Below are 25,811 nucleotides of genomic sequence, written 5' to 3'. Positions count from 1 at the left end.
CCAAACCATTCTTACATGAAATGTTAAAGGGACTTATTTAAGAAAAAGATCAAAACCATGAACGTTAAAAAGGCAACAAATTCACAACTATCAACAACAGAATCTGAGAAAAAAAGAAAAGAAAAGAAAAACCCACTAGGCAAACAACCAGAACAGGAAGAGAATCATAGATACAGAGATCATTTGGAGGGTTATCAGCTGGGAAGGGGAAGGGGGAGAATGGAGGAAATGCTGCAGGGATTAAGAAGCATAAATGGTAGGCACAAAATAGGGGAAGTTAAGAATAGTATAGGAATTGGAGAAGCCTAAGGACTTCCATGCACGACCCACGGACATGAACTAAGTGCGTGGTGGGGGGAGAGGGGGTGTGTATTACTGGAGGGAAGGGGTATTGGACAGAGGGGGGAAGGGGGGAAAATTGGGACAACTGTAATAGCATAATCAATATAATATACTTTAAAAATTCCCCCCCCCCCATGGACATGGCTTTATTTGGGGACTGTTGAGGGAATAGAGTGAGGATCTAAGAGTGGTAGATATATGGGGAGAGGGGCTCCTTACCCTGCTTTTTAACTTAGTGCATGTTGCCTGGAGGTTAGGATGAGTGAAAACTGCTGTGGAAGTGAGAGAAGAGGAAAAGAGAAGGTCATGGAATGGACACTTTCCTCAGGAAAGGAAGCCAGGACCAGGATATGGGGGCTGGGGATGGAAAGAAAAGGTATCCTTCATATGGTTGAGTCAGTGAGACTCAACCAAGGTCACTGCTTGATGTCAGCTTGCCCAGCAGCCCTGCCTTTTCCCAGCTCCTGGCCCAGATGCCTGCCCTGCTAGCTCCCTCAACTTCCTGTGGAGAGGTGAGGGATAAAGATGCAGGAATGGTGGCACCCTCTGCCTCTGGGTCCCTTGCCCAGGAGAATTGCTCACTCAGCCTACCCTGAAGCCCCAGCCAGAGTCAGGAGGTCAGGGACCCAGGGCACAGGCAGGGGAATGATTGTGCCCTACACCACCCTTCCTGACACTCTGCCTTTCCCCATCCCTCACATGAGGCTGCAACTCTTGGCTTCATTCTTGTGCATCTTACCTCTGCTTTTGTTCCCACTCCCCCATCCTGCCAGCTGAGCAGATTGCTGCAGTTTCCAGTGTCAGAACAGCATAACTACCTATGGCCACAGCCAAGGGAGGCCACTGTGGCCAGTGGAAGATGTCCCTGATGCTATACTCAGAGCACTCCACATGGGACACAGCCCCCACCTGCTTGGCCAGCACAGTGCCCTGGTCATATGTAAAAGGGATGAACTGCTGCTTGGACAGCTCCCTTAACATGGCCAGTTCTGTCCACATGTCCAGTTTGCAGCCAACCAGCACAAGCTTGGCACGGGGGCAAAACTCCTGAGTCTCCTCTTGCCACTTCTTGAGGACACTGTCCAGAGTTTCTGGCTGGTTAATGTCGAAGCAGATGAGTACAGCGTCTGAATCTGGATAGGCCAAGGGCCGGATGTTATCATACTAAGAGGAACCTGAAGTGTCCCATTTGTTGAGCTCAACACAGCATTTGTCTATCCAAAAGCTTGTGGGTGTAGTTCTCAAACACCGTGGCATCCAGGACAGGCATCCTTGGCGAACACCTGCAGCAGCACTGTCCTGTCCCCGACTGCTATGCTGTGGGCCTCATGGAGCTCCCAACCAGGCACACGCTGCCCCCTTTGTCCTGCCCCTAGCCCCTTAAAAATTCTTGTGGCACACCAATTGAAAATCGCTTTCCTAGGAAGCTAAAAGTGAACACACACACAACAGAGTTCTTCCTAAAATGAAATAACAAAAATGAGGCTGCAATCAAAGCAAGTTTCCAAATGGCTCATTTGTTAGCCAAGCAAGGAAAGCCATTTAGGGATCAGTTAATTAAACTGTGTTTGATTCAAGCAGCCCAAGCAATGTGCCCAGGGGAAAGAAACTTGTTTAAGACTGGTTCAGCAAGAACAGTTACTCAGAGAGTTGAGAACATTGGGAACAGTATCAATAGTCAATTAATAAATAAACAAGGCAAATAATTTTGAGTGGTTTTTTTTTGGTTCTTGATGAGCTGACAGACGTTACCAATACTACTCAGTTGTTTATTCAAGGAGTCAGTGACAAGTTTGAAGGGACTGAAGAATTAGCTTCTATGAATAAATAGCCTCTGTGGAACAACTATAAGAAAGGATATTTTTTAATGAAATAACGTACTTTAAATGGGTGTATTGCATGATAAGTGAACTAAATCTCAGTAAAGCAGTTAAAAAATAATTTTCAAAGAAGCTGCGACATGTTATTTCAGTATAAACCGAAGAAGAATCTGCTAAGACATGTTACAACTGGAGGTAGAGCAGAAAAAACTATAGTGTGATTCATTTACAAAGCTTGTGAAAATATTAGGCATTTAAAGCTTATGGTTATTCATTGTATTATTCATGAGTAAGTATTTTGTGGAAAATATTTGAATATATGATGTGTTGTGGAACCAGTAGTGTGAATGGTGAACTTCACTCACTATCAGTGAACTAGTGAACCTAACCATCATTGGTTCTGTGAATTTTTGTCAGGTATAGAAGCTAATATCCTTACCCTACCTACTATAAAGCAGTGTGATGGCTTAGCAGTAGTAAAATTTTATTGCAAGTTTTTGAACACAGGGCTGAGATTAAAGTATTTCTGAGTGGGAAGAAATAGTCTTCTCAGAGAAAAAAGGGAAATAAATAAATGAAGTCTTAGATTTTTTTTTTTTTTTGTATTTCAAAGTCCATTGTGCACTGTTCTAGGTACTGATGAAATCTTACGATTCTGCTCCATCCCACCCACTTTTATCCACACTGTGTAAGTCACTTAGTAGATGACTAAGTTATCAGATCAATTGCCAATGTATCTCAGTGTTTGTGTTCACGTAACCCTTATTTTACTTAATAATGGCCCTGAAGAGGAAGAGTAGTGATGCTGGTAATCATATATGCCAATGACACGTTATAAAGTGCTTCCTTTAAGTAGAGAGGTGAAAGTTCTTGACTTAATAAGGAAAAAAATTATAAGCCAAGGTAGCTAAGATCTATGGTAAGAAAGAATCTTCTATCCACAAAATTGTGAGAAAGAAATATAAAATGTGCTAGTTTTGCTATCACACATCAAACTGCAAAAGTTATGGCCACAGTGCATGATAAGTGCTTGGTTAGGATAGAAAGAGCATTACATCTGTGGGTGGAAGACATGAACAGAAATCATGTTGTAATTGATACTAATGTGTTGCACCAGAAAACAGTGAGCCTATATAAAGACTTCAGCATGGGATGCCCTGAAACTAGTGACACCACGCCAGTTACTACGGGTAAGGGATGGTTACACATTTCAGATAAGTTTGGACTGTAAAATGTAGAAATGATTGGAGAGCCTGTGTCTTCTACAAAGACTCTGCTGCCACATTCTGGCAGAGTCAAAGTTGATTAGGGCTTGGTATTATTAGAGGTTTCAGGCATCCCCTAGGGGTCTTGGAATATGCCTTATGGATAAGGGGGGGCTGCCCTATTGTCTTTACCTTATCTTCTATAATATTTTTCATGAAATCACCTTATTTAAGACCTAAATGAATATACTTTTAAGGTAAACTTTACAATGATTAACATAGACTTCTGGTCAAGATGGAGGTGTAGGTAAACATGGCTTGCCTCCTCACACAACCACATCAAAATTATGATTAAACTATAGAAGAACCATCACTCAGAACCATCAGAAATTGAGTTGAATGGAAATCTGACATGTATGAAATTAAAGAAACCACATCCATCCAGACTGGTAGGAGGGGTGGAGACATGGAAAGTGCTGGTCATATATCCACATGTGGTGGATAAAACTTTGGGAGGGCTATCTCAAGAGCGAGGAGTCCCAGCCCCACACCAGGCTCCCAGCCCAGGGTTCCAGGGGCAGTAAGATAAGTCTCTATAACTTCTGGCTGCAAAAACCAGCAGGGATTGAGTCAGTGGAAGAGAGTTCTGGAGTCCCAAGCAGTTCCTCTTAAAGAACCCACATACAGACTTACTCAGACTCACCCCCTCTGAGCTCCAGCACAGTGGTAGTAGCTTGAAAGGCAGCAGTGACATACAGGGAAAAACTGAAGTGGCTTGCATCAAGGTGAGAGCTGGGAGACAACTTTCTCCCAGACAGAAAGGTGGGCAGAGGCCATTGTCCCTCTTCTGAACCCTCTCCCAACAGAGCCAGAGAGCCAGCATGTGGGTGCCATATCTGAAACTCCATCAACCTGGCTAACACTGGTTGAACAGCCTTGGAGATTCCCAGAGACTCCACCACACCCAACTTATGGACCCACCCAACTTATGGGCCTACCCAGGCTGTTAACAGTGGCTTTTCCATATGAATGGCTCATCTTGGCTCATGTTTCACAATTTCCTAGATCTTCTCAAACAAACAACAACCAGCCTCAGTGAGGCCCCAGCCCCTGTACCACCTGCTAAATAGCTCCAGGCTTGGCACTAGCAGCAGGCAGTCTAGGTTCACAGCTTGGCTTCACCTGGGAATCTCCTACCCCAACACAAGTAGCAGCTATCTGCAGATAGCCCTGGGAAGAACACAGGTTGGGGCTGACCTTGGCCCAGTGGACAGCTACAGACTACATCAGAGCACCACCACCCTGCTCCAGCACAGCTGATTCTCCACAGAGGATGGAGGTGGGTGGTCAGTGGCCACAGCCAGTCCTTGCAGCTGAGTGATTAGACTGAGTAAATCCTTCCCATTGATCCGCCATCAGCAACCAAGGCTCAACAAGAAGAGGAGGGTGTACTCAACCCATGTGGAGGACCCACTTTGAGTACCCATCTTGGGTGATAGGGGAGGTTGTGCCACTGGACCCTACAGGACATGTACTACATTAGGCCATGCTGTCAAGACAGGGAGTCATAGCAGTTCTACCTAATACACAGAAACAAACACAAGGAGGCTGCCAAAATGAGGAGACAAAGAAACACGTCCCAAATGAAAGAACAGATCAAAACTCCAGAAATAAGAACTAAACAAAATGGACACAAGCAATCTATCAGATACAGAGTTCAAACCACCGATTATAAGGATATTCAAGGAAATTAGTGAGGACCTCAACAGCATAAAAAAGATCCAATCAGAAATGAAGGATACACAAACTGAAATAAAGAACAATTTACAATGAAACAACAGTAGAGTAGATGAAGCTGAGAATAAAATAAATAATTTAGAACATAAGGAAGCAAAAAACACCCAATCAGAACAACAAGAAGAAAAAAGAATCCAAAAAAATGAGGACAGTGTAAGGATAACTTCAAGCATTCCAACATTTGCATCATAGGGGTGCCAGAAGGAGAAGAGAAAGAGCAAGAAGTTGGAAATCTATTTGAAAATATAAAGAAAGAAAACTTCCCTAATTTGGTGAAGGAAATAAACACGCAAGTCCAGGAAGCGCATAGTGTCCTAAACAAGATGGTTGCCAAGAGGCCCACTCCAAGACACATCATAATTAAAAAGCCAAAGGTTAAATATAAAGATAGAATCTTAAAAGCAGCAAGCAAAAAGCAGTTAATTACCTACAAGAGAGTTCCCATAAGGCTGTCAGCTGATTTCTCAAAGGAAACTTTGCAGTTAAGAAGGAACTGGCAATAAATATTCAAAGTCACAAAAAGCAACATACAGCCAAGATTGCTCTACCCAGTAAAGCTACTGTTTAGAATCAAAGGCAGATAAAGAGCTTCCAAGACAAGGTAAAGCTAAAGGAGTTCATCATCACCAAACCATTATTATATGAAATGTTAAAGGGACTTATTTAAGAAAAAGAAGATCAAAAAATTATGAACAGTATAATGGCAATAAATACATTCTATCAACAATTGAATCTAAAAAACAAACTAAGCAAATGAGAAAAACAGAGAAAGAATCATGGATACAGAGAGCATTTTGATGTTTGCCAGATGGGAGAGGAGTGTGAGGGAATGGGTGAAGAGGTGAGGGGATTAAGAAGTTCAAATTGGTAGGCACATAATAGAAAGGGGAGTGTTTAGAACAGTATAGGAAATGGAGTAGCCAAAGAATTTATATGCATGACCCATGGGCATGAACTAAGGGGGAGAGTAGGGATTGCTAGGGGCAATGGGGTATACTGGGTGGAGCTGGTAAAAGGGAAAAAATTGGGATCACTGTAATAGCATAAACAATAAAATATATTTTTAAAATTTTATGATTAAGTAAATAAATAAAATAAACTTTACATCATCACCTCAAATAAAACACTAGTTTTCTTTGTCAAAATTAGTCACCATAAAATAACCACAATAAAAATAAAGTGTTACTGTATTCTAGGTATATATCTTTGATTACCAAAGGCTGTGTGCCTGAGACTGGCTCTCTCTTCCTTATAAAGGGAAATATGCAAGTATTGGAGAGGCAGTTAATGATACACTAGCAGTAAATGAGATTTCCTCCTGGTATAAACAGAATGATTAAAGTAAATTTGAAAAGCAATTATTTTCCCCCTCTAAGTGAATCGATGTTCTCTCATGCTGTGTCTGTGGACCACTTGAGACCTTTTGTGCCACGAGCAGGTATCAGAGTTACTGGGAGTCTCGTTAAAACACAGATAGCTGATTCAGTAGGTCTGGTCTGGGGCTTGAAATGTGCATCTCCAAAAAGGTTCCAAGTCACGCTGGTGCTGTCCGTCTGGGGAACACAGTTCAAGAGCCACTGCCCTCATCACATCGTTTCTCACTTCAGGAATAACTGAGTCGGGAAAGGCTGTCAGGTGCAAAGCTAAAACAATGGCAAACTGCAAACACGGACGGACCTGCTTCCATCTGTTGTTAACAATTTCCCTCTTAAAGAGGAACCAACCCAGGCCCAGCGCTAACATCCCTGAGAGTGGTTATACTCTCTAGAATCACTCACTTCCTCTAGGATGAAACCTGAATTACAATTCATAACTGCTCAAAGAGAGCTTTCTGACCTTAGTCAAACCTCCTCTTAATCCCACTCCCCCAATGGAGGAGGAAGTAGGTAAGAATTCAAACTACTTCCTGGGGAAAGCCCCATCCAGATAACTTCTCCAAGAGACAGTTAATTCCAGAAGATAGATGATAATAAATGGTGGGCTTTTGTTTGTTTGTTTGTTTGTGTGTTTTTAGAGCTGACTAAACTCAGTGAAATGAGTAGATAAGCAATTGTGGAGTTTTACAAGCCAAGGCTCCAAAAACCTATTCCTGATCTTTTTAAATGGAACACATCTCCAGTAATTAGAAGTCCACACATCAGCATTTAAACCTCTTCTGAGCTTCTGATATACTTGTGTATAAGAGAAAAACTCAGCAAGAGAGCTCAACCACAACACTGCCTCCCACCAAATCAAACACCTTCTAGTACATAACACTGTTTCTATGGAAAGATGGAGTCTGTGTTCTTGGCTTTTAGATACACAACTAGAATATAGCCAGGGTTGTACTAATAAATACCATCCCTTGCCCTCACCCAGGTTTTGAATCATTTGAGAAATAAAACATATGATAACTGGACACAAAATATCATGTATTTTGGAGAATGTGGCTTAGGGCTTCCTAATGCTGACACATTTTCCTCCCAGGTACAACAGTTGTGAATATTTAGGTTCTCTTGCAAAGGCAAAAGGCAGGATCTGAGGTGAGCATTCCCAATTTATTCTTCTGAAATAACTCACTTCATCTCACTTAGGGCAGAGCGAATGAGGCATGCCCAGAGACCAGGAGCATGGCACTCACTGAGTCCCCTCCACGTGCAAGGAAACAGTGGCAGGAAGGAAGAAGCACTTCCCTTAATGAGAAGCTCTGTATATCTTGTGTCTATAATTCGGGGGTGTTGCAGCCTGACGTGGTTTGGTTAGGAGGGGCATAAAAAAGGATGATTGCTGGTTCATACTGTGAGGGCTGCCTGACTTTCTCATTGACTATGTTTTCCCAGGTAAGGCCACGGATGAGTAAGGAAGGCAGGTGTTTAACAGGCCTCCATCCCTTCCTGGTCACTCTGCATTTTATGCTCAGCACAGAAATGATACAGAAAACCTGAGTAAATGTTGACACTGTTGTAATATAATGGCATTAGCAGATGTTGGCTCTGTGGGTCCTACTCTCTTGATACCTTGAACCCAAGAAAGATAGAGCAGTGAGCTGTTCCTGATTCAGGAGACAGGATTTGAGACTCTGCAGCTACTTTTGTGACCTCAGGCCACTTTAAAAATTTTCCTAGATTCCTGGTTAGCCTTTTATAAAGTGAATGTAGTAGGTTGAAATGCCATGTAAGAATGGCAAAGGGAGGCCATCTTTACAATACATGTATAGAGAGCTCTTGCAACTCAAAAATAAGACAATGCACAACTCAACTAAAAAAATGGGCAAATAATTTGACATATATTTGACAAAAGAGGGGATATGCGTGGCTAATAAGCACATGAAAAGATGCTCAGGGGAGGGAGGTATAAGGAGACTAAATGGTAATGGAAAAGGTAAATAAAAAATTAAATTAAAAATAAAAAAATAAAAGTTATCCCAGTGCAAAAAAAAAAAAAAAGATGCTCAGTATCATTTGTCATCCGGAGATACAAATTATAACCAAAGTGAGAGTATGTAGAGTATGTACATGCCCTTTGGAATGCTTAACATTAAAAGACCGATAATACATACCCTTTGGTACGTACTATCATTACATACCCTTTGGAATGCTTAATATTAAAAGACTGATAATAACAAAGTGTTGGCAAGGGTGAGTAGCAACTGAAACTCCTATGTCACTGATGGGAATATAAAATGGTACAACTATGGAAAACAGTCTGATGATTTATTAGAAGTTAAATATATTCCTACAATATGATGAAGCCATTTCACTCCTAAGTATTTACACAAGAGAAATGAAAGCACATATCCACACAAGGACATGTACATAATTAGTCATAGCACCTTTTTTTGTAATAGTCAAAAAACGGAAACGACTCCAATGTCCATCAACAGATGAATAGATGAACCATGGGGTATCCAGCATATCTATTATTGCTACCCAGAAACAAGAAAAAAGCTATTAATACATACAACATGAATGAATCTTAAAGTAATTATGCTAAGTGAAAGAATCCAAATCAAAAAGCAAACCCCCCCAAACCCAGTGCATCTGTATGATTGCATTTATATAAAATTCTAGAAAATGCACACTAACCTGTAGTGACAGAAACCAGGTCAGTGGTTACCTCAGACCGGGGGCTGTGGGGAAGGATGGATGCAAGAGAACGTTTGGGGATTATGAGAATGTTTGATATTTTGATTACAGTGATACTTGCAAGGCTGTATGCCTATGTCAAGTCTTTAAATAGTATTTGCATTTTATTATACACAAATTATACGTCAATAATATTGTAAAAGAAAGAAGAAAGGGAAGGGATACAGGAGGGAAGGAAGGAAGGGCTGATATATACAGTAATGTGGAAGAATTTCGAAATGATGGTGCTGAGAAGGAGATGCCAGGCATATAGGACACACTGTATGACTCCATTTCTATACAATTCTAGAAAAAGCTAACTACTCTCTAGTGACGAAAAACAGATCAGTGGTTGCCTGGGTTTGGGGGTAAAAGGAGGAATAAACTTGAAGGGGAGAGAAAACTTCAGGGTGTGGTAGAAATATTCTGTGTCTTGATTGTGATGGTGGATTCACATGTATATACATCTATCAAAACTCATGGAATTTTACACTTTAAATGGGTTTGTCTATTGATGCAAATTATATCTACCTCAATAAAGTGACTTTTAAAAGAAAGATTTTTTTTAAAGGTTTTGGTTTAACTGCTCATGCCAGGGATCATTCAAGTTAAGAATAACAGCACAGTACATGGCCTGGGAGCTGTCTGTGCTCAGGAAAGACGTTGTAAACGGGCCTCTTCGCTTGTAAGCCAAACCCAAGTCCCACTGCTGAATGGAGAGTGAGACAACAAGAAACTAACCTCCTATGTAATAAGATGAAAAATTTTGTTTTTACTAAGCTCAGGGTTAAAGCTCTGGCTAATATGCACAAGGTGTTCATTGGCTTTGCTCCTCAGGCTGGGGCTACACCCAAGGGGACTTGGGGGTCTGGATTTTAAAGAGGGAGGACTGGATTAAGAAGATCCTCATCCAACGGATACAGCTGGTTCCTGAAATGGGGTGAGAGGTCAGGGGCTGAGGAGCAGCAGGTAAGTAGAGGACCCAGGAGGCGGCTGCATGAGCAGTGAACAAGCAGGAATGAGGAGATGGAGTCATCTGCTCTAAGTTTTTCCCTTTTCTACACTGTATTCCCCCTCCTGGACCTCTCACCCACAAGCCTGCAGTAAAGTTAGGTTAAATACCACAAAAGCTTGCTATTAACTGTGTTTGAGGACATTAATGGGGTGTGGGGGGTGCGGGGAGGCTGGGAGTCTGTGGCCAGGTAGTGTGATCTGTGGACAGCGTGGAAGCTTGGAGACTAAGCTGCTGGACGTGACCGTCAGAGAGGCCCAGAGCAGAGATCCACAGTGAGAGGGACAAGAGCTAAGCAACAAGCAGGGGAAACATGGAAGCACTCCTCAGGGATTCTTGGAACTATGAGGGGGGGAAAAAATGGATTTCCTGGATGAACAGGGGTGACTGAAGCACAGATGGTAGCACTGGCATTAAGTAAACAGTGACGTCCTAACAGGGGGTAGGTTGGGGACGAGTGGGCTATAAAGAGATTAACTGCCACCACCACCCCACCTTCAAGGATGTTTGATCTCTCCTGAGTTATTTTGGACTACGAGTCAGAAAAAGCTCATAAGGCCAGGTTTATCTCTTCTATCTGAAAAACTCAACTGAGACCTAGTGTATATGACCAACCTTAAGGAGTAATTGCCTTTGGCTGATTTGACGTCAGTTAATGACTGGACTTTGTACCTGAAAGAGAGTTAAAACTGAAGATAGCTGGGGTGGGGGAACCATTTCCTCCTTGGATTACCTAGCAAGAAGATCCAAAATGCTAGCCTTCGCTCGCCTCACTCTTTTTGCCCTCCTTTTTGTAATTTCAGGTAAGGAATATTTAAAAACTTTAAATTCTTTTAATCAGGTTTGTTGTCTTTGAGTTGGAATCAACAGGCTTTAGCTACCAATTCCCACAGCCCAACAGATGGGCTATTTTGTGGATGAAATTTCCTCTCCAACTTCGCTCAAAGACACAAGGCATTTCAGTCTGTGATGAAGGAAGATAGAGCAGTAGTAAGGGGGCCTCTGGACTAAGAGTTGGGGTTCAGCAAACCAGAGATTTGTCCTTGAGAGTTCCTGAGGCCAGGGAAGCATGACTTGGTAGGTTCCAAGGGCTCCATGCCTTGCTCTTTGACCTCCAAATGTCCTTTGAGCCCTAATTCAATGTAGGGACCTGGTTTAATCTCTGCTTCTGCCATCCGAGTCTTGTGCCCCCTTATATGTGGGAATTAAAGGTTTACCCCCAGGTAAACCTCTTAATCCCTCTGAGTATTGGTAAGCCCTTGATAAATGAGAATAGTAGGAATAGGAGTAGCAGCAGTCAAAATGACTGGCTGGTAGACTCTTTTCTTTTTAAAAATATTTTTAATTATGTTTTATGTATTATGCTATTACAGTTATCCCAATTTTCCCCCTTTGCTCCCCTCCACCCATCCCCCCCACCCCCTGCTCACTCAGGCAATCCCCACACCGTTGTTCATGTTCATGGGTCATGCATATGTGTTCTTTGGATACTCTATTTCCTATACCGTACATTTTTAATTTTTCTTAAAGATTTTATTTACTTATTTTTAGAGAGGGGAAAGGAAGGAGAGAGAGAAGGAGAGAATCATCAATGTGTGGTTGCCTCTCGCATGACCACTACTGGGGACCTGGCCTGCAACCCAGGCATGTGCCCTGACTGGGAATTGAACCAGTGACCCTTTGGTTTGCAGGCCCATTCTTAGTCCACTTAGCTATACCATTTAGGGCTACTTGTTGTCATTTTACTGTTCATATATTTTATATTCTTATTTTTAAAGAAGACCCTTTAACATTTCATATAATACTGGTCTGGTGGTAATTAATTCCTTTAACTTTTTCTTATATGGGAAGCTGTTTATCTGTCCTTTGATTCTAAAAGATAGCTTTGCTGGGTAGAGTAATCTTAGTTGTAGGTAAGCTTTTCATCACTTTGAATATTCTTGCCAATCCCTTCTAGCCTGCAAAGTTTCTTTTGAGATGTCAGCTGACAGTCAGCTAGGGGCTCCCTATAGGTAACTAACTGCTTTTCCCTTGCTGCCTTTAAGAATCTCTCTTTGTTTTTAAACTTTGGCATTGTAATTATGATGTGTCTTGGGGTGGACCTCTTTGAGTTCATCTTGTTTAGGACTCTGTGCTTCCTGGACTTGTATGTCTATTTCCTCTCCAAGTTAGGGAAGTTTTCTCTCATTATTTTCTTTAAATAGGTTTCTGATTTCCTGCTCTCTCTCCTCCTTTCTAGTACCCCTATGATGTGAACGTTGGTGTGCTTGAAGTTTCCCAGACACTCCTTACACTATCCTCATTTTTTTGGATTAATTTTTCTTGCTGAAATTCTGTTTGGTTATTTTTTGCTTCCTTATATTCCAAATCACTGAATTTATTATCAGTTTTACCTACTGTATTGTTGATTCCCTGTAAATTGTTTTTTTATTTTAATTAGTGTATCCTTCATTTATAAGTGGTTCTTTTTTATGGATTCCATGCCCTTTTTTATGCTGTTAAAGTTCACTGAGCATCCTTATAACTGTTTTAAATTTTTATAGTGTTTTAAGCTCTACATCTAGCAGATTGCTTGTCTCCATTTCATTTAGATCTTTCCCTGGAGTTTTGTTCTGTTCTTTCATTTGGGCCATGTATTTTTTGTCTTCTCGTTTTGGCAGCCTCCCTGTGTTTGTTTCTATGTATTAGGTAGAGCTGCTACATCTCCCAGGCTTGCTAGTGTGGCCTAATGTAGCAGGTGTACTGTAGGGTCCAGTGGCACGGCCTCCTCTATTACCCAAGCTGGGTGCTCAAGGTGTGCCCACTGTGTGGGCTGTGTACACCCTCCTGTTGCAGTTGAGCCTTCATTGCTCTTGGCACATCCAAGGTCAGCCACCACCTGTGTTTTATCTGGGGTCACATAGCACAGCATAAGCTACAAAGAGACCCAAGGATGGCTGCTACTTTTGCTGGGCTTGGAGGTGCCCAGGCAAGGCCTAACTGTGACCAAGGCTGTCTGCTGCTAGTGCCAGACCTGGGGCCACTTAGGAAGAGGTGCAGGGCTCACTGAAGCCAGATGCTGCTTGTTTGAGATAATTTAAGAAAATCTGAAACATAGGCCAAGACAAGCCATTCATATGGAAAAGCCACTGGAAACAGGTTGGGTGTGCCTGAATGTTGGTTGGGACAGGGTCTCAGGGAATCACCAGGGTGGGGCAAACAGTGTGGGCCAGGTTGACAAGTGTCAGATATGGTGCCAGCTCTGTAGCTCTGTGGGAGGAGGGCTCAGAAAAGGAATAATGGCTTCTGCCAGTACTTCTGTCTGATAGAAAGGTGCCCTCCATCTCTTGCTCTGGTTCCAGACAAAGCAGTTCCCCCCCACCCCATATGTCTCTGGTGCCTTTCAAGCTGCTGCCTCCAGGCTGGACCTGAGAGCGAGTGAGTCTGAGCAAGTCTATGTGTGGGCCCTTTGAAAGGAACTGCCAGGGATTCCAGCAGTTTCTCTCTTCCACAGCCTCAATCCGTGCTGGTTTCTGCAGCCAGAAGTTATGGAGACTTATCTTCCTGGCACTGAAACCCTGGGCTGGGGGCCTGGTGTGGGGCTAAGACCCCTTGGTCCTGAGATATCCCTCCCAACTTTTATCTGCCACGTTTTTATCTATGGCAGTGGAACCAGTTCATACATGTCTCTGACCCTCCTACCAGTCTCAGTGTAGTTTGTTCTTTATTTCTGTAGTTTTAGGATTTCCATTCGGCTTGATTTCTGATGGTTCTGAATGATGGTTGTTCTATAGTTTAGTTGTAATTTTATGTAGTTGTGAGAGAAGGTGAGCTGTGTTTACGTACACTGCCATCTTGACCAGAAATCTGGACTATTTTCTTGCCCCTGGAAGAGCAATTGCTTATCTCTTAGGAATGACTGTTTAAGCCAGGCCCTGTTTAGGTGGAGAGCCAGGGACTCAGACCCATGGGGGAACCAGGTAGCCTCCTCATCACTCTTCCATATTCAAATGTTTAGAAATTGCTTTCTCACTTTTCTTAATAATTTTTTAAACTGACTGTCAATGTCTGAGTTCTTAATGACAATAAGGGTTCTAAAAAACTCATCACTGAATCACTAGGCATTTACTACCCCACATATCCAGGGGCTCTTAAGAGTTAAAAGAAAAAAAAAAGGCAACTTTGATGATCACCACAGCCCTTGGGGCAAAGACCATCTCTATTGATTCTACCCTAAAAAGTTCATGTGTCTAAAATTATTAATGGGTAAATATTACTAGAAAAATATTTTTGGAAGAAGTTTAATACACACTTAATGAGGTTTTTTAAAAATTTCATCATTCTTTAAACACATCCTTTACCTTCTCTCCCTCATATCTATCAACAGCTAAAATGCCATGTAACGAACGGAAAATTCTGGCAATTGCCTTAAATTGTTAAAAAGACAAAGGAGTTCACTTCCAGGTTGTAACAGCGCCACCTGGTGACACTTTTAATTGTCCTCACGGAGGACCACTCTGAGAAACATTAAACCCAGACTGACAGTTCTGCAACTACAGGCATAAATATTACTTCTTGGTACTCATTAACTCTGTCATAGTTTTAATAACATTTCCCAGTTTTGTCTAGTTAATTTTTAATTTGATTTATTGTGGGGGTTTTGGTGTGCATTTTTGGAAGTAGTCGTGTATTTTTGTTTTTAATGTGGTCAACTATACAGTAAGTTCTCATCTAACATTGTAGATAGGTTCCACAACTTAAAGCAAAGTGATGTATAATGAAACTAGTTATACCATAGGTTAATTGATACAAACAATAGTTAAGTTCCTACAACATCTCATCAAAGTTATAGCAAAAAAGATGGTGAATGAGAACAACATTATTTGAGGACATATTGCATTTATTTTTCAGAAAAGAATTAATTGGGTGCTAATTACAGCTGACCCTTGAACAACACAGGTTTCATTTTTAAAATCCGAGTATAAATGAACTCACGCAGTTCAGACCTGCATTTTTCAAGGGTCAACTCTTGTATTAAATAATAACAATTGCCATTATGTATTTAATGTTCGGTCTTCTGAAACTTGGCATCTTTGTTCCTCATAGTTATTGCCTCTTTAGCCACAGCTGCTACAAGTTCTATCTCCGTTGTAATTACTAGCAACAACACATCTGCGCTTGTTCTGGCAGCTAACACCGACGTGACGTCCACGGCTACTTCAGCTAAAGGCAACGTGAGGACCCCGTCTACTAGCATAAGTTCTACAGCTACCACCAGCACCACAACTTCTACAGATACCACCACCACCAAGACGTCCATGCTTTCTAGCACCGCAACTTCTACAGCTACCACCACCACTGAGACGTCCACGCCTCGTAGCACCGCAACTTCTACAGCTACTGCCACTGAGACGTCCACGCCTGCTGGCACCACAGCATCCATAAAAAGTAATTCCCCAGGGTCTGTCCCTTCAGTGACTTCCAGCAGTGTCACTTCACCAAAGTCTAGCAACCCAAACCCTGACACCACAAGTAAGACTGACTCCCGCAAAAACACCTCACTGAGGAGTCAGGTTTGGAGGGTGGAAGGCAAATATGCTCTGCTGGAATAGGAAGTGGGTATAAAGAGATGCAAGGTTTTCTGGGATATGAACCCTTGGAATTTAAAAATCTGAGTAAAAAAGGCTAGTAGTGTCGTCAGAGACCCTAAAAAATTACCCACAGTTCCATTCTGTTCTCCTTTCTTCATGTACCATCCTACCTCAAGCTACTTGCTCGATGTGAAATATTTTTATGAACTTGGTCTTTATAAAAGCTACTCCTCTAGTTGCTCTCTCCCTGGGAGGGTTTTGGAAATAGCTTAAGTTTCTCTGTGAAGGTGAGGCCCAAATAAGCACCAACTCTTCAGCCCCACTGGTCTAGCTCTTTACCTAAGGAAAGAGCCAATTCTACCCTGACTCCTTATCAGACGTTATCAAAAAATAGAACAAGTTGTGCTGGTGGCTGATCATTCTAACTGGGAGTTTGAGCCAATTTGTGGAATTTGAGCCTGAGGGATAAAAAGCCAAACAACAGCAGTGCTCAAACAGTCCTGGACATGACGAGGGTCATTGTCGAAAGGACAGAAGTTCTGGGGATGCTAAGAGTTGACCTCAAGTCAAAGTTATTGAAACAGAAAGCACTCGACTCATTTCCCAAAGCTCGGTCTAGAACAGGGGCCAGCAAACTTTACCAATAAAGGCCAACTAGTACACACTTTAGGTTTTGTGGGCCACCACAGGGTGTCTCTTGCGACTACTCCACGCTGCAAATTTGCCATAAAAGCAATTATAGTCAATATATAAATTAATAAGCCTGGTTGTGATAACAATAAAACTTAATTTATAAAAAACCAGAAGATTGGCCAGATTTGGCTCTTAAGTTGTAGTTTGTCAACTCCTAGTCTAAAAGAATCCTCAAACCTAGGCTTGAAGGGTCTAGATAAACCCTGTTATTCTCACAAAGGGAAACGGAGGCCCAGCAAGAGCAGCAACTTTCCCAAGGTCAAAGAGCAAGTAGAGTCTTCCTACACTTAGATCTTTTGTCTTCCCCAATGTCCTGAGATAGATCTGAAAAATGGATGACTGAGCAAATGGATCCAGAGCCTGTATCTAAGACCCTGTTCACAGTCTCCCATGTTTGGAGGGGCCACTCTGAAGGCTAGGTCAAGTACGACACAGCTAGCTACACAGTCAGCTCTCCTGGAGCCAGGGAAGGGAGCTCTTCTAAGCCATTTCTGCTTCCACAGACCTTCAATGTGCTCTGGCCCTATCACTAACTGTGGGGAACGGGGCAAACCACTTTTCTCTGGGCTTCAACCTACTCATCTGTACTAAGGTATGACTGAAATAAGTAGCCACCAAAACCTTCCAGCTGTAACATACAGTAACTTCATTCCTGGTCCCCCAAACAGACCACGTCTGTCCTTTATTGCCAGACAGAAGGCATCCCAACAGTGATTTGTCTGCTGGGTCCAAAGTGGAGCTTCACTCAGTTTCTTGCCTAGGTTTCCCAAATCATCCCTGCAATGTGATTGAGGCTTTTAAAAAAAAAAGCCATTTATTTCACTTAGAATATTGGCTTACATCTTGTCAGAGGGTAACCCTTACTGTTGTTCATGACATACTACTGCACTATGCCTCCTTTTGTCCCATGCAGCATTTTTTCAAACTCTTTAAAAGAAATTTTAAAAATAGACTTCATTTTTTAGAGCAGGTCTAGATTCACAGCAAAATTGAGAGGAAGGTACAGAGATTTCCCACGTACCCCAAATACTACATATGCCCAACCTCCCTCATTGTCAACACCCAGCCAGAGTGGTACGTCCGTCACAAGTGATGGGCCTGCATGGGCACGTCGTAATCACCCAAAGTCCACAGTTTACATTAGCTTCACTGGTGGTGTTTGCACATATTACGAGTTTTGAAAAATGCATACCCCATCTTTATAGTATCACATACATTATTTTCACTGTCCTAAAAGGCTTCTGTGCTCCACCATTTCATTCTTTTCTCCCTCCAACCCCTGGTGACCACTGATATTTTAACTGCCTATAGTTGTGCGTTTTCCAGAATATCATGTAGTTGGAATCATACAGTATGCAGCCTTTCAGGTTGACTTCTTTCACTTAGTAATAGGCATTGAATTTCCTTAGTGTCCTTTCATGGCTTGACTGTAATTTAGCGCTGAAAAGCTCATTTATTTTTTTATCTCTGAATAATAGTCCACAATGTGGATGTACCACAGTTTGTTTATCCATTCGCCTCCTGAAGGACATCTTAGTTGCTTCCAAGTTCTTGGCATTTATGAATAAAGCCGCTACAAGTATCAGTGTGTAGGTTTTCGAGGGGGCGTATGTTTTTAACTCCTTTGGGTAAATGCCAAGGAGTTCACACACTAGATCATATGGTAAGAATGTGTTTAGTTTTGTAAGAAAGCCCCAAACTGCCTTCCAAGGTGGCTGTACCATTTGCAGTCCCACCAGCAATGCTGCTCCACATTCTCATCAGCACTATTTTGTTTTATATTTTTAAATAAAAATAGATTAAGCCTATTGTTATGGGAAAAGAAGCTTAGACAGGATAAAAATAGATGCAGTAAAAATAGGTGCAGTAAATACTAAATCTCCCTCCCATCCTCAATCCCTAGGACCCAGATTTCCAGTTTCCTTTCCCAGAGGCCATTTCTATGGCCAGTTTCTTGCTTCTCCCTCCATAGGTAATCTACACAAATATAAACATACGTATTTGTGTTTTTGTGTATTCCCCTTTCTTAATCACAAAAAGAACATGTTAGATACATTGTACCTTATATGTAGATTTTTTTAAAAATCTAGTTCTATGTACAGGTTCATAAGCATTCAGACAGCTCTGAAGGTTGCCAGATACTTAATTTATTCAGAAATCAAGGCTCAGAATCATTTCACTTGAAAGAGATGAAGAACCTGGCCAGCCAGGATCACCATTTGGCCACTGACCTTTCTTCCTTGAACTCTATCTGATCTCTGGAGACAGAAAAGACACTGCGCCTGTCCTGGTCTGCGTCCCTGCCAGTGTGTAGAAACAATCACAATGTTATTCTTGCCACTTATTCAAGTCGTCCACTCAGAAAGCCAGAGAGTGGAGCGTCATATCATCAACTACTCTTAGAATTTTCAGTGACTTAATCCACATTCTCCCCTTAACATCCCTTTGCTTTCATTATGGGTCTTTATACCATGTATGCTAACATGGTATAACAATATAACATCCAGTCTCTTTGGGGAGCCTCCTGCCTATTCCTCCCTGTAAGACAGGTATATACGCCTTCCTTTAAAATATGATGCTTTCTATAAAATAGTTGTGGGAAGCCCTATCTAGTGTTAGAAGATCAGACAGCAAGGTTCTAGAAGGTCCTTGAGGCTCAAACACTCCTGACTCCTTGGATTAGAAGACGACTCTGAACACACCCTTCCCCACCAACCTCTGACCTTTACCGTCGACAAGCACTGTTCCTGATTTTCAGCAACGAACTCCCTGGATACATAAGAAAATGTGTACTTGTTTCTAGGTTTTCTAAGGGCATGCCCTGAAATAATACAACCGAGGAATAGAAAGTGCCCCGGAGGTGGGCATGAGAATTTAAACGTATGTTTCTGGGTGTTATTTGCTGTTCTGTGGACTTTTAATCTCTTTCTGCTCCATCTCAGATCCTTGCCAAGATGATCCCTGTAGCGGTGGCTCTTCCTGTGTTAATCTGATTAGTATGCGTTTTTGCTTGTGTATGGATGGGTATTACTATAATTCTTCCAGCTGCAAAAAAGGTGAGTTACAAAGGATGAACCCTGCAGAGCTGCATCTCATACCTAAAGTGGAATAGAAAACTTAAACTAACTGCTAAAAGAGCTTGTGGAATACTAGAGAGAGAGGAAAATTTGGAGGCAACAAAGGCCACCAAAGTAGAACAATGGTTCCTGCCTTTGTCTCAGTGGAACCAAGTGTGAGGGGAAATGAACTGAGTCAGGTGTGTGGGCTAGACCTGAAGTTCCCTTTGCTTCACTGCTCAAGGGAACTGTGTCATGAGAACAAAACGAGAATGACAGGCCCTGGAAAAGTACAAAGACTGCACAAAGTAGTGCTGTTACCTGGGGGCACTGATGCAGAAGAAGGTGATGTGCCTAGACCACGTGGTCAGACAAGCCTGCGAGCCTGGTCTTCTGGGTTTGGTCAGTTCTTGTCGTAGGATTTGCTTGCTCCATGACAGCAAACCCCATTTGTAGAGACTTAAGAGCCTCTCAGGTCTAGAGATGGGCTGCAGGAGCAAGTCGCCATAAACTTGACATAATGCTTTTTTGTTAGATCAGCTATGTGCTGTGAAGGTCCAGGGCTGTTTCCTGTGTAACAAATTTTCATCTGTTTTGTGGATGAGGAATATCCCCCTTGCCAGAGCAGATCAACGGTACAGAAAACAAGTGCATGGCACTGGCCACAAGGATTAGAGATGTTTCAAAAGCCAAAAGGACGTTCTTACTTTTATTACTAATAATCTCATTTCTGGGGATCCTCTCTAAGTAAATGACCCCAAATATAGAAAGTCTTGGGCATGGAGATGTTCATTGTGACCTTTTTTGCTCCCTTTTAAAGAATTAAAAATGCTAAAAGCAAAAAATGACTACATCAATGAAGGGAACATATATTTCAGAGGATATTATTCAGTTTTTAAAAATAACAGTTATAAAGACCAGGTAATGATTTGGAAAAATGATTATTATTTAATAATTAGTAAAGATTTATGATATCAACTTGGAATTATAATGATATAAACCATGCACAGGGGAAAAAAGGGCTGGGAGAAATATAGGTTTTCCCTACCTACCTGAAAGTAGGTCATTCTAATGAAATCTTTTGTAAACCGAAGTAGCATAAAATGAAGCAATTGCTTTGGGGCACATCTTGCTAACGGATGCGCAAAATAAATAGAAATGAAGCACAGATGCCCACAGACACAGTTCAAAGCTGTGGCAGCGGGATGCCGGGATGCCGAGTGCGGGCGCTGGCAGGCCGCTCTCGCTGCTCGGGGTGTGCACCCTCTAGAGCAGCTCGCTGCAAAACGAACGCTGAAGGTTATTCTCAATTTTCACCTTTTTTCATACAAGCAAGAATTCTCTTAAGATTCCTGTTGGGTGGTGAAAACAAGTCCTACCATAGGTCTTTCATAAAAGCACAGAGGCATAAAGTGAACTTTTTGAAAGGTTGGGGATACCTCATACCAAAGTGTTAGGTAGGGTGGGATTTGGGGTAACATTTTTCATATATCATCTATTATATATATTATATATAATATGTATCATATATCATGTATTATCATTTATTATCTTGGCTTCCTGTAGTATCATCATATAATGTTTAGGATTTTTAAAAAGTATGGTTTAAATAAAATGAAAATGATCCTCTTTACATTAAACATTACAGAAAGATTCTGCTTGAATTTCAGGAAAGGTATTCCCTGGAATAATTCAAGTAAAAATACCAGACACATCTGACCTGGAAAATGAAAAGTCCATAAACTATGAAAACTTATATATAGAAGTTATGGAATTTGTAAGTATTTTCCAACCTTCCTTCCTGTATAACTGTCCTTCATTCTAACACTGAGTTACAGAGCATAAAGCTGATATTCCAGTGGTTCACACTGGTACAGCTGTTCCATTGTCCAAACAGCAAAATGTGCTCCTATTGGTTGGTAAACAGCAGCTGTCCTGAGCCCCCTGGGTACCCTTGGGCCTCCCCATGACCCTACACCTCCCTAAGTAGTGTCTGGCTCAGCAGAGTGCCACACCAGACTTGTCGTTACATAAGCCGTTAGAATATTTTTGATGGACAGGTAACTATAATAATTTTTTAAAAGATTTTATTTATTTTTAGAGAGAGGGGAAGGGAGGGAGAAAGAGAGGGAGAGAAACATCAACGTGTGGTTGCCTCTCTCACGCCCCCAACTGGGGACCAGGCCAGCAACCCAGGCATGTGCCCTGACAGGGAGTTGAACCAGTGACCTTTCGGTTTGCAAGTCACTCAATCCACTGAGCCACACCAGCCAGGCATTATGATGTTTTAAAATGGATTCCTTCCACAGAATTGAAAAGTTGTAAAGATGTTCCTTTTTTCTTTTTACATTCCAATTTGCACACATTTCTATACTAATATGACTTTTTTAATGTCTGAAAGAGCAACTCCATCTGAATTAACATCTGTTCCTTTTTTCCCTGTTGTCAAAAATGTCAAATTGTACAATTTGTCCAATAGCTTCTTTTCATTTTGGTTATTTCATTTGGTCATTTTGGGTGTGTCAAAGGAGATCGCCTATCTAGAACCACAGCTGGTGGCCCTGGAAGGGCCTGTGGAGGGCATCCAGCCAGTGTTTCCCAAAGCTTCGTAAGACTTCAGAAACTAAGGTCTTATTTGGTGACAATGTCTTTCTTTTTTTTTTTTTAATTTTTATTGTTATTCAATTACAGTTGTGTGCCTTTTCTCCCCTTCCCTCCACCCCACCCCAGCTGAACCCACCTCCCTCCCCCACCCCCACCATCCCCCCCTGATTTTGTCCATGTGTCCTTTATAATAGTTCCTGCAATCCCCTCTTCCCACTGTCCCCACCCCACTCCCCCCTGGCCACTGCTAGACTGTTCCCAACCTCAATGTCTCTGGTTGTATTTTGTTTGCTTTTTTCTTCTATTGATTATGTTTCGGTGACGATGTCTTTCAATTCGGGATTACATCATCACAAAAGAGTTTTATTATTAGAAATGATAAGATGTGAGACATGATTGTCCAAACGATTTTGCAGATTGTACAGGGAGAACCAGCGCTCATGACCAAACAGCCAGGGCCCGGCTCTGTGGGCACGGACCCCTGGCTGCCGGGGCCCAGGGCTTGCCGGGCCCCTTTGTCACGACCCCTGTGCACAATAGGCCGGCTGTCCGTGACCTCTCCTCTCATCCTGGATCTACGTTCCTATTTGCATGCTTGGATGAGAGTCGGTACATTGAAGAAGGCAACATCAATATGTTCCTATTTCCATGGAGCCCCTTGATTTTCTCGTGTGGCTTTACTGGGCACTGGCCACTGTGGCCACTACACTTCCCAAACTTGCTTTGGGTAGGAGTGTCCAAAACGCCCCTCCAGCTCCAGGCCCTGGTCTTCAGAGACCAGTTTAGACCCTTGATCTCAGTCAAGTCTTTATGGTCCCCGGGGCACCAGGGAGGGGATAGAGCATTCTTATAATTTCCAAGAGGCTGTTAATCCAAACGGGTACACCAGAACTCCCTTGCAGCTTCTAGAGATAGGAAAATAGAGACAATTGACTTTCTTCACGGTCCTCTTAGCAGACCTTGTAGCTGGGGCAGCCTCAGTTCAGACCCTGAGAAGTCTCCCAGGGCACCTTTTCTACCCAGCGGGCTCCAAATGGATAGTCCCTGACTTGGAGTTCCCCTGTTGCATGCTGTGCCTGGCATTCTATGTGTGATATTTCTAATTCTCAAAATAGCCCTGTGGGGGAGACAATACTATGGTGCCTATTTTGTAGATCAGGTAGTCATGGGTCAGAAAAGTTAAGTAACTGACTGAAGGTCACCTAGCTGATGACGGATGAGGTTGGGATTTGAACCCAGAGCTGCCTTCTCACTTGCTGGCTCTGCTGTGCAGTGGAGGCCAGGTAGGCCTGTCTGGGTAGTGCCTGCCTTCTTGTCCAACTTTACAGCCCTTCACACCTAGAGGTGTGTATCCCAACATCCTCAAAGGGTGACCTGGAAGAGAAAAAGAAAACACTTTTTCCTATGCCAAATACTAATTGCACAGTCTCTTCTTTGGGATTAAGAAAATTAAATGGGCAATGGTTAGCAGGAGAACTGAAGGGACCTTGGGGGTCATTGAGTTAACTTGTTTCTATGTGGATTTCCAATTCCCTGAGGATTTACAGAAATACCAGCTATTCCTAATATTTAAAAGAATTAAAAGGAATGTAGACATATTCTGGATAAAGGCTGCTCAGACTAACTAGAACATCAAATTTATTTGAATTTGACTAGAATAAAAGAGAAGTTATTTAACATATTTTTAAAGTATATTTTATTGATTATACTATTACAACTTTTCCAGTTTTTCACCCTTTACCCTCCCTGCACCCGCAACCCTCCAGCATTCCCCCCACCTTAGTTCATGTGCATGGGCTGTACATATAAGTTCTTTGAATTCTCTGTTTCCTATACCATTTTTTATCTCTCCCCATCTATTTTATGCCTACCAATTATGCTTCTTATTCCCTGTACCTTTCCCCCCCATTCCTGCCCACCCTCTCCCCACTGAAAACCCTCCATGTGATGTCCATTTCTCTGATTCTGTTCCTGTTCTAGTTGTTTGCTTAGTTTTTGTTTTGTTGTTTTCCTTTTTTTTAGGGTTCATTTGTTGAGAGTTGTGAGTTTGTTGTCATTTTACTATTCATAGTTTTTTATTTTCTTCAATTTCTTAGATAGGTCCCTTTACCATTTCATATAATAATGGCTTGGTGATGATGAACTCCTCGAACTTGACCTTATCTGGGAAGCACTTTATCTGCCCTTCCATTCTAAATGATAGCTTTGCTGGATAGAGTCATCTTAGAGGTAGGTCCTTGCCTTTCATGACTTGGAATACTTCTTTCCAGCCCCTTCTTGCCTGCAAGGTTTCTTCTGAGAAATCAGCTGATAGTCTTATAGGAACTCCTTTGTAGGTAACTCTCTCCTTTCTTCTTGCTGCTTTTAAGATTCTCTCTTTATCTTTATTTAGTCTTAGCTAATGTAATTATGATGTGCCTTAGTGTGTTCCTGTTTGGGTCCAACTTCTTTGGGACTCTGTGGGCTTCCTGGACTTCCTGGAAGTCTATTTCCTTTGCCAGATTGGGGAAGTTTTCTTTCATTGTTTGTTCAAATAAGTTTTCAATTTCTTGCTCTTGTTCTTCTGCTTTTAGTACCCCTATAATTCAGATATTGGAACATTTAAAGTTGTCCCAGAGGTTCTTAAGTCTTTCTTCATTTTTTTTGAATTCTTGTTTCTTCATTCTGTTCTGGTTGGATGATTATTTCTTCCTTTTGTTCCAAATTGTTGCTTTGAGTCCTCGTTTCTGTCCTGTCACTGTTGGTTCCCTGAATATTTTGCTTTATTTGACTTTGAGTATCTTTCATTTTGCGACCAAGTTCAATCAGTTCTGTGAGCATTTGGATTACCAGGGCTTTGAACTGTCTGAACTCATCAGATAGGTTGGCTATCTCCTCATCACTTAGCTCTCTTTCTGGAGTTCTGCTCTGTTCTTTCATTTGGGCCATATTTCTTTGTCTCAGCGCACCTGTTAAGTTGTAAGGGAGCAGGGCCTTAGGTATTCGCCTGGGCAGGACAACCCTCTTTGCTGCTTTGTGGCAGTGACTGTGGGCAAGGGGCCAGAGAGGGAACAATGCAGCTCACCTGCTCGGCTCTAGCCCACTGTCCAATGAATCCTCATGTGAGACTGGGAGTTTCTCCCACCGCAGCAACCCCCACCATAGTCCACAGTCAGCTCTCAGTTTCACCTTCAGCCACCTCCCCACAGGTTCTCTCCATCAGCCTGTCTTACCAGTCTGGTTGGTCTGGTTGACTGTTTCTTTAATTCCTTGGTTGTCGGAGTTCCGTGGAGTTTGATTTTCTGGCACTTCTGGTTGTTTATTGATCTCAGATTGGTTGTTATCCTCCTTTTGGTTGTGCAAGGAAGCGAAGGGTTTCTACCTACACCTCCATCTTGGCCGGAACTCTATTTAACATATTTTTAAACTATATTGACTGCCATAATGTTTTAAAATGTGGGGTTCCCATGGGGAGAAAAGTTTTAAAAAGTCATGGATCATAAAAAAGGTTGCATCAACCTAGTTCAACACTCATGTAATAAATATGGAGAAAGGGACCCAAAAGTGGGAATACATGTCCAAGTTCATGTGTTTCACATTTAATTTATTCAATATTCAGTCAACAAGTGT

The 25,811-nt window shown here is 42.0% G+C and overlaps 1 protein-coding gene and 1 pseudogene across 2 annotated transcripts in view; one reads left to right on the top strand and one right to left on the bottom strand.

Annotated features, from left to right (window-relative positions):
- Positions 1–1,037: 1,037 nt before the first annotated feature.
- Positions 1,038–15,578, bottom strand: LOC112320491 (rho-related GTP-binding protein RhoN pseudogene; annotated as a pseudogene).
- The window catches only part of MUC13 (mucin 13, cell surface associated), a 29,874-nt gene continuing 19,638 nt past the window's right edge, over positions 15,576–25,811 (top strand). For both annotated transcript variants that reach the window (XM_053919400.2, XM_071220634.1), the window contains exons 1-3: positions 15,576–15,706; positions 19,485–19,598; positions 21,269–21,375. In XM_053919400.2, the coding sequence (XP_053775375.2) occupies positions 15,577–15,706; positions 19,485–19,598; positions 21,269–21,375 (351 nt within the window). In that variant the 5' untranslated portion in view covers position 15,576. The remainder of the gene's footprint in view (positions 15,707–19,484; positions 19,599–21,268; positions 21,376–25,811) is intronic.

The sequence above is a fragment of the Desmodus rotundus genome, chromosome 2 (assembly GCF_022682495.2).
Source record: "Desmodus rotundus isolate HL8 chromosome 2, HLdesRot8A.1, whole genome shotgun sequence".
Classification (NCBI taxonomy): domain Eukaryota; kingdom Metazoa; phylum Chordata; class Mammalia; order Chiroptera; family Phyllostomidae; genus Desmodus; species Desmodus rotundus.
Note: the sequence above shows the minus strand (reverse complement) of the source record. Positions and strands in the feature narration are given on the sequence as shown.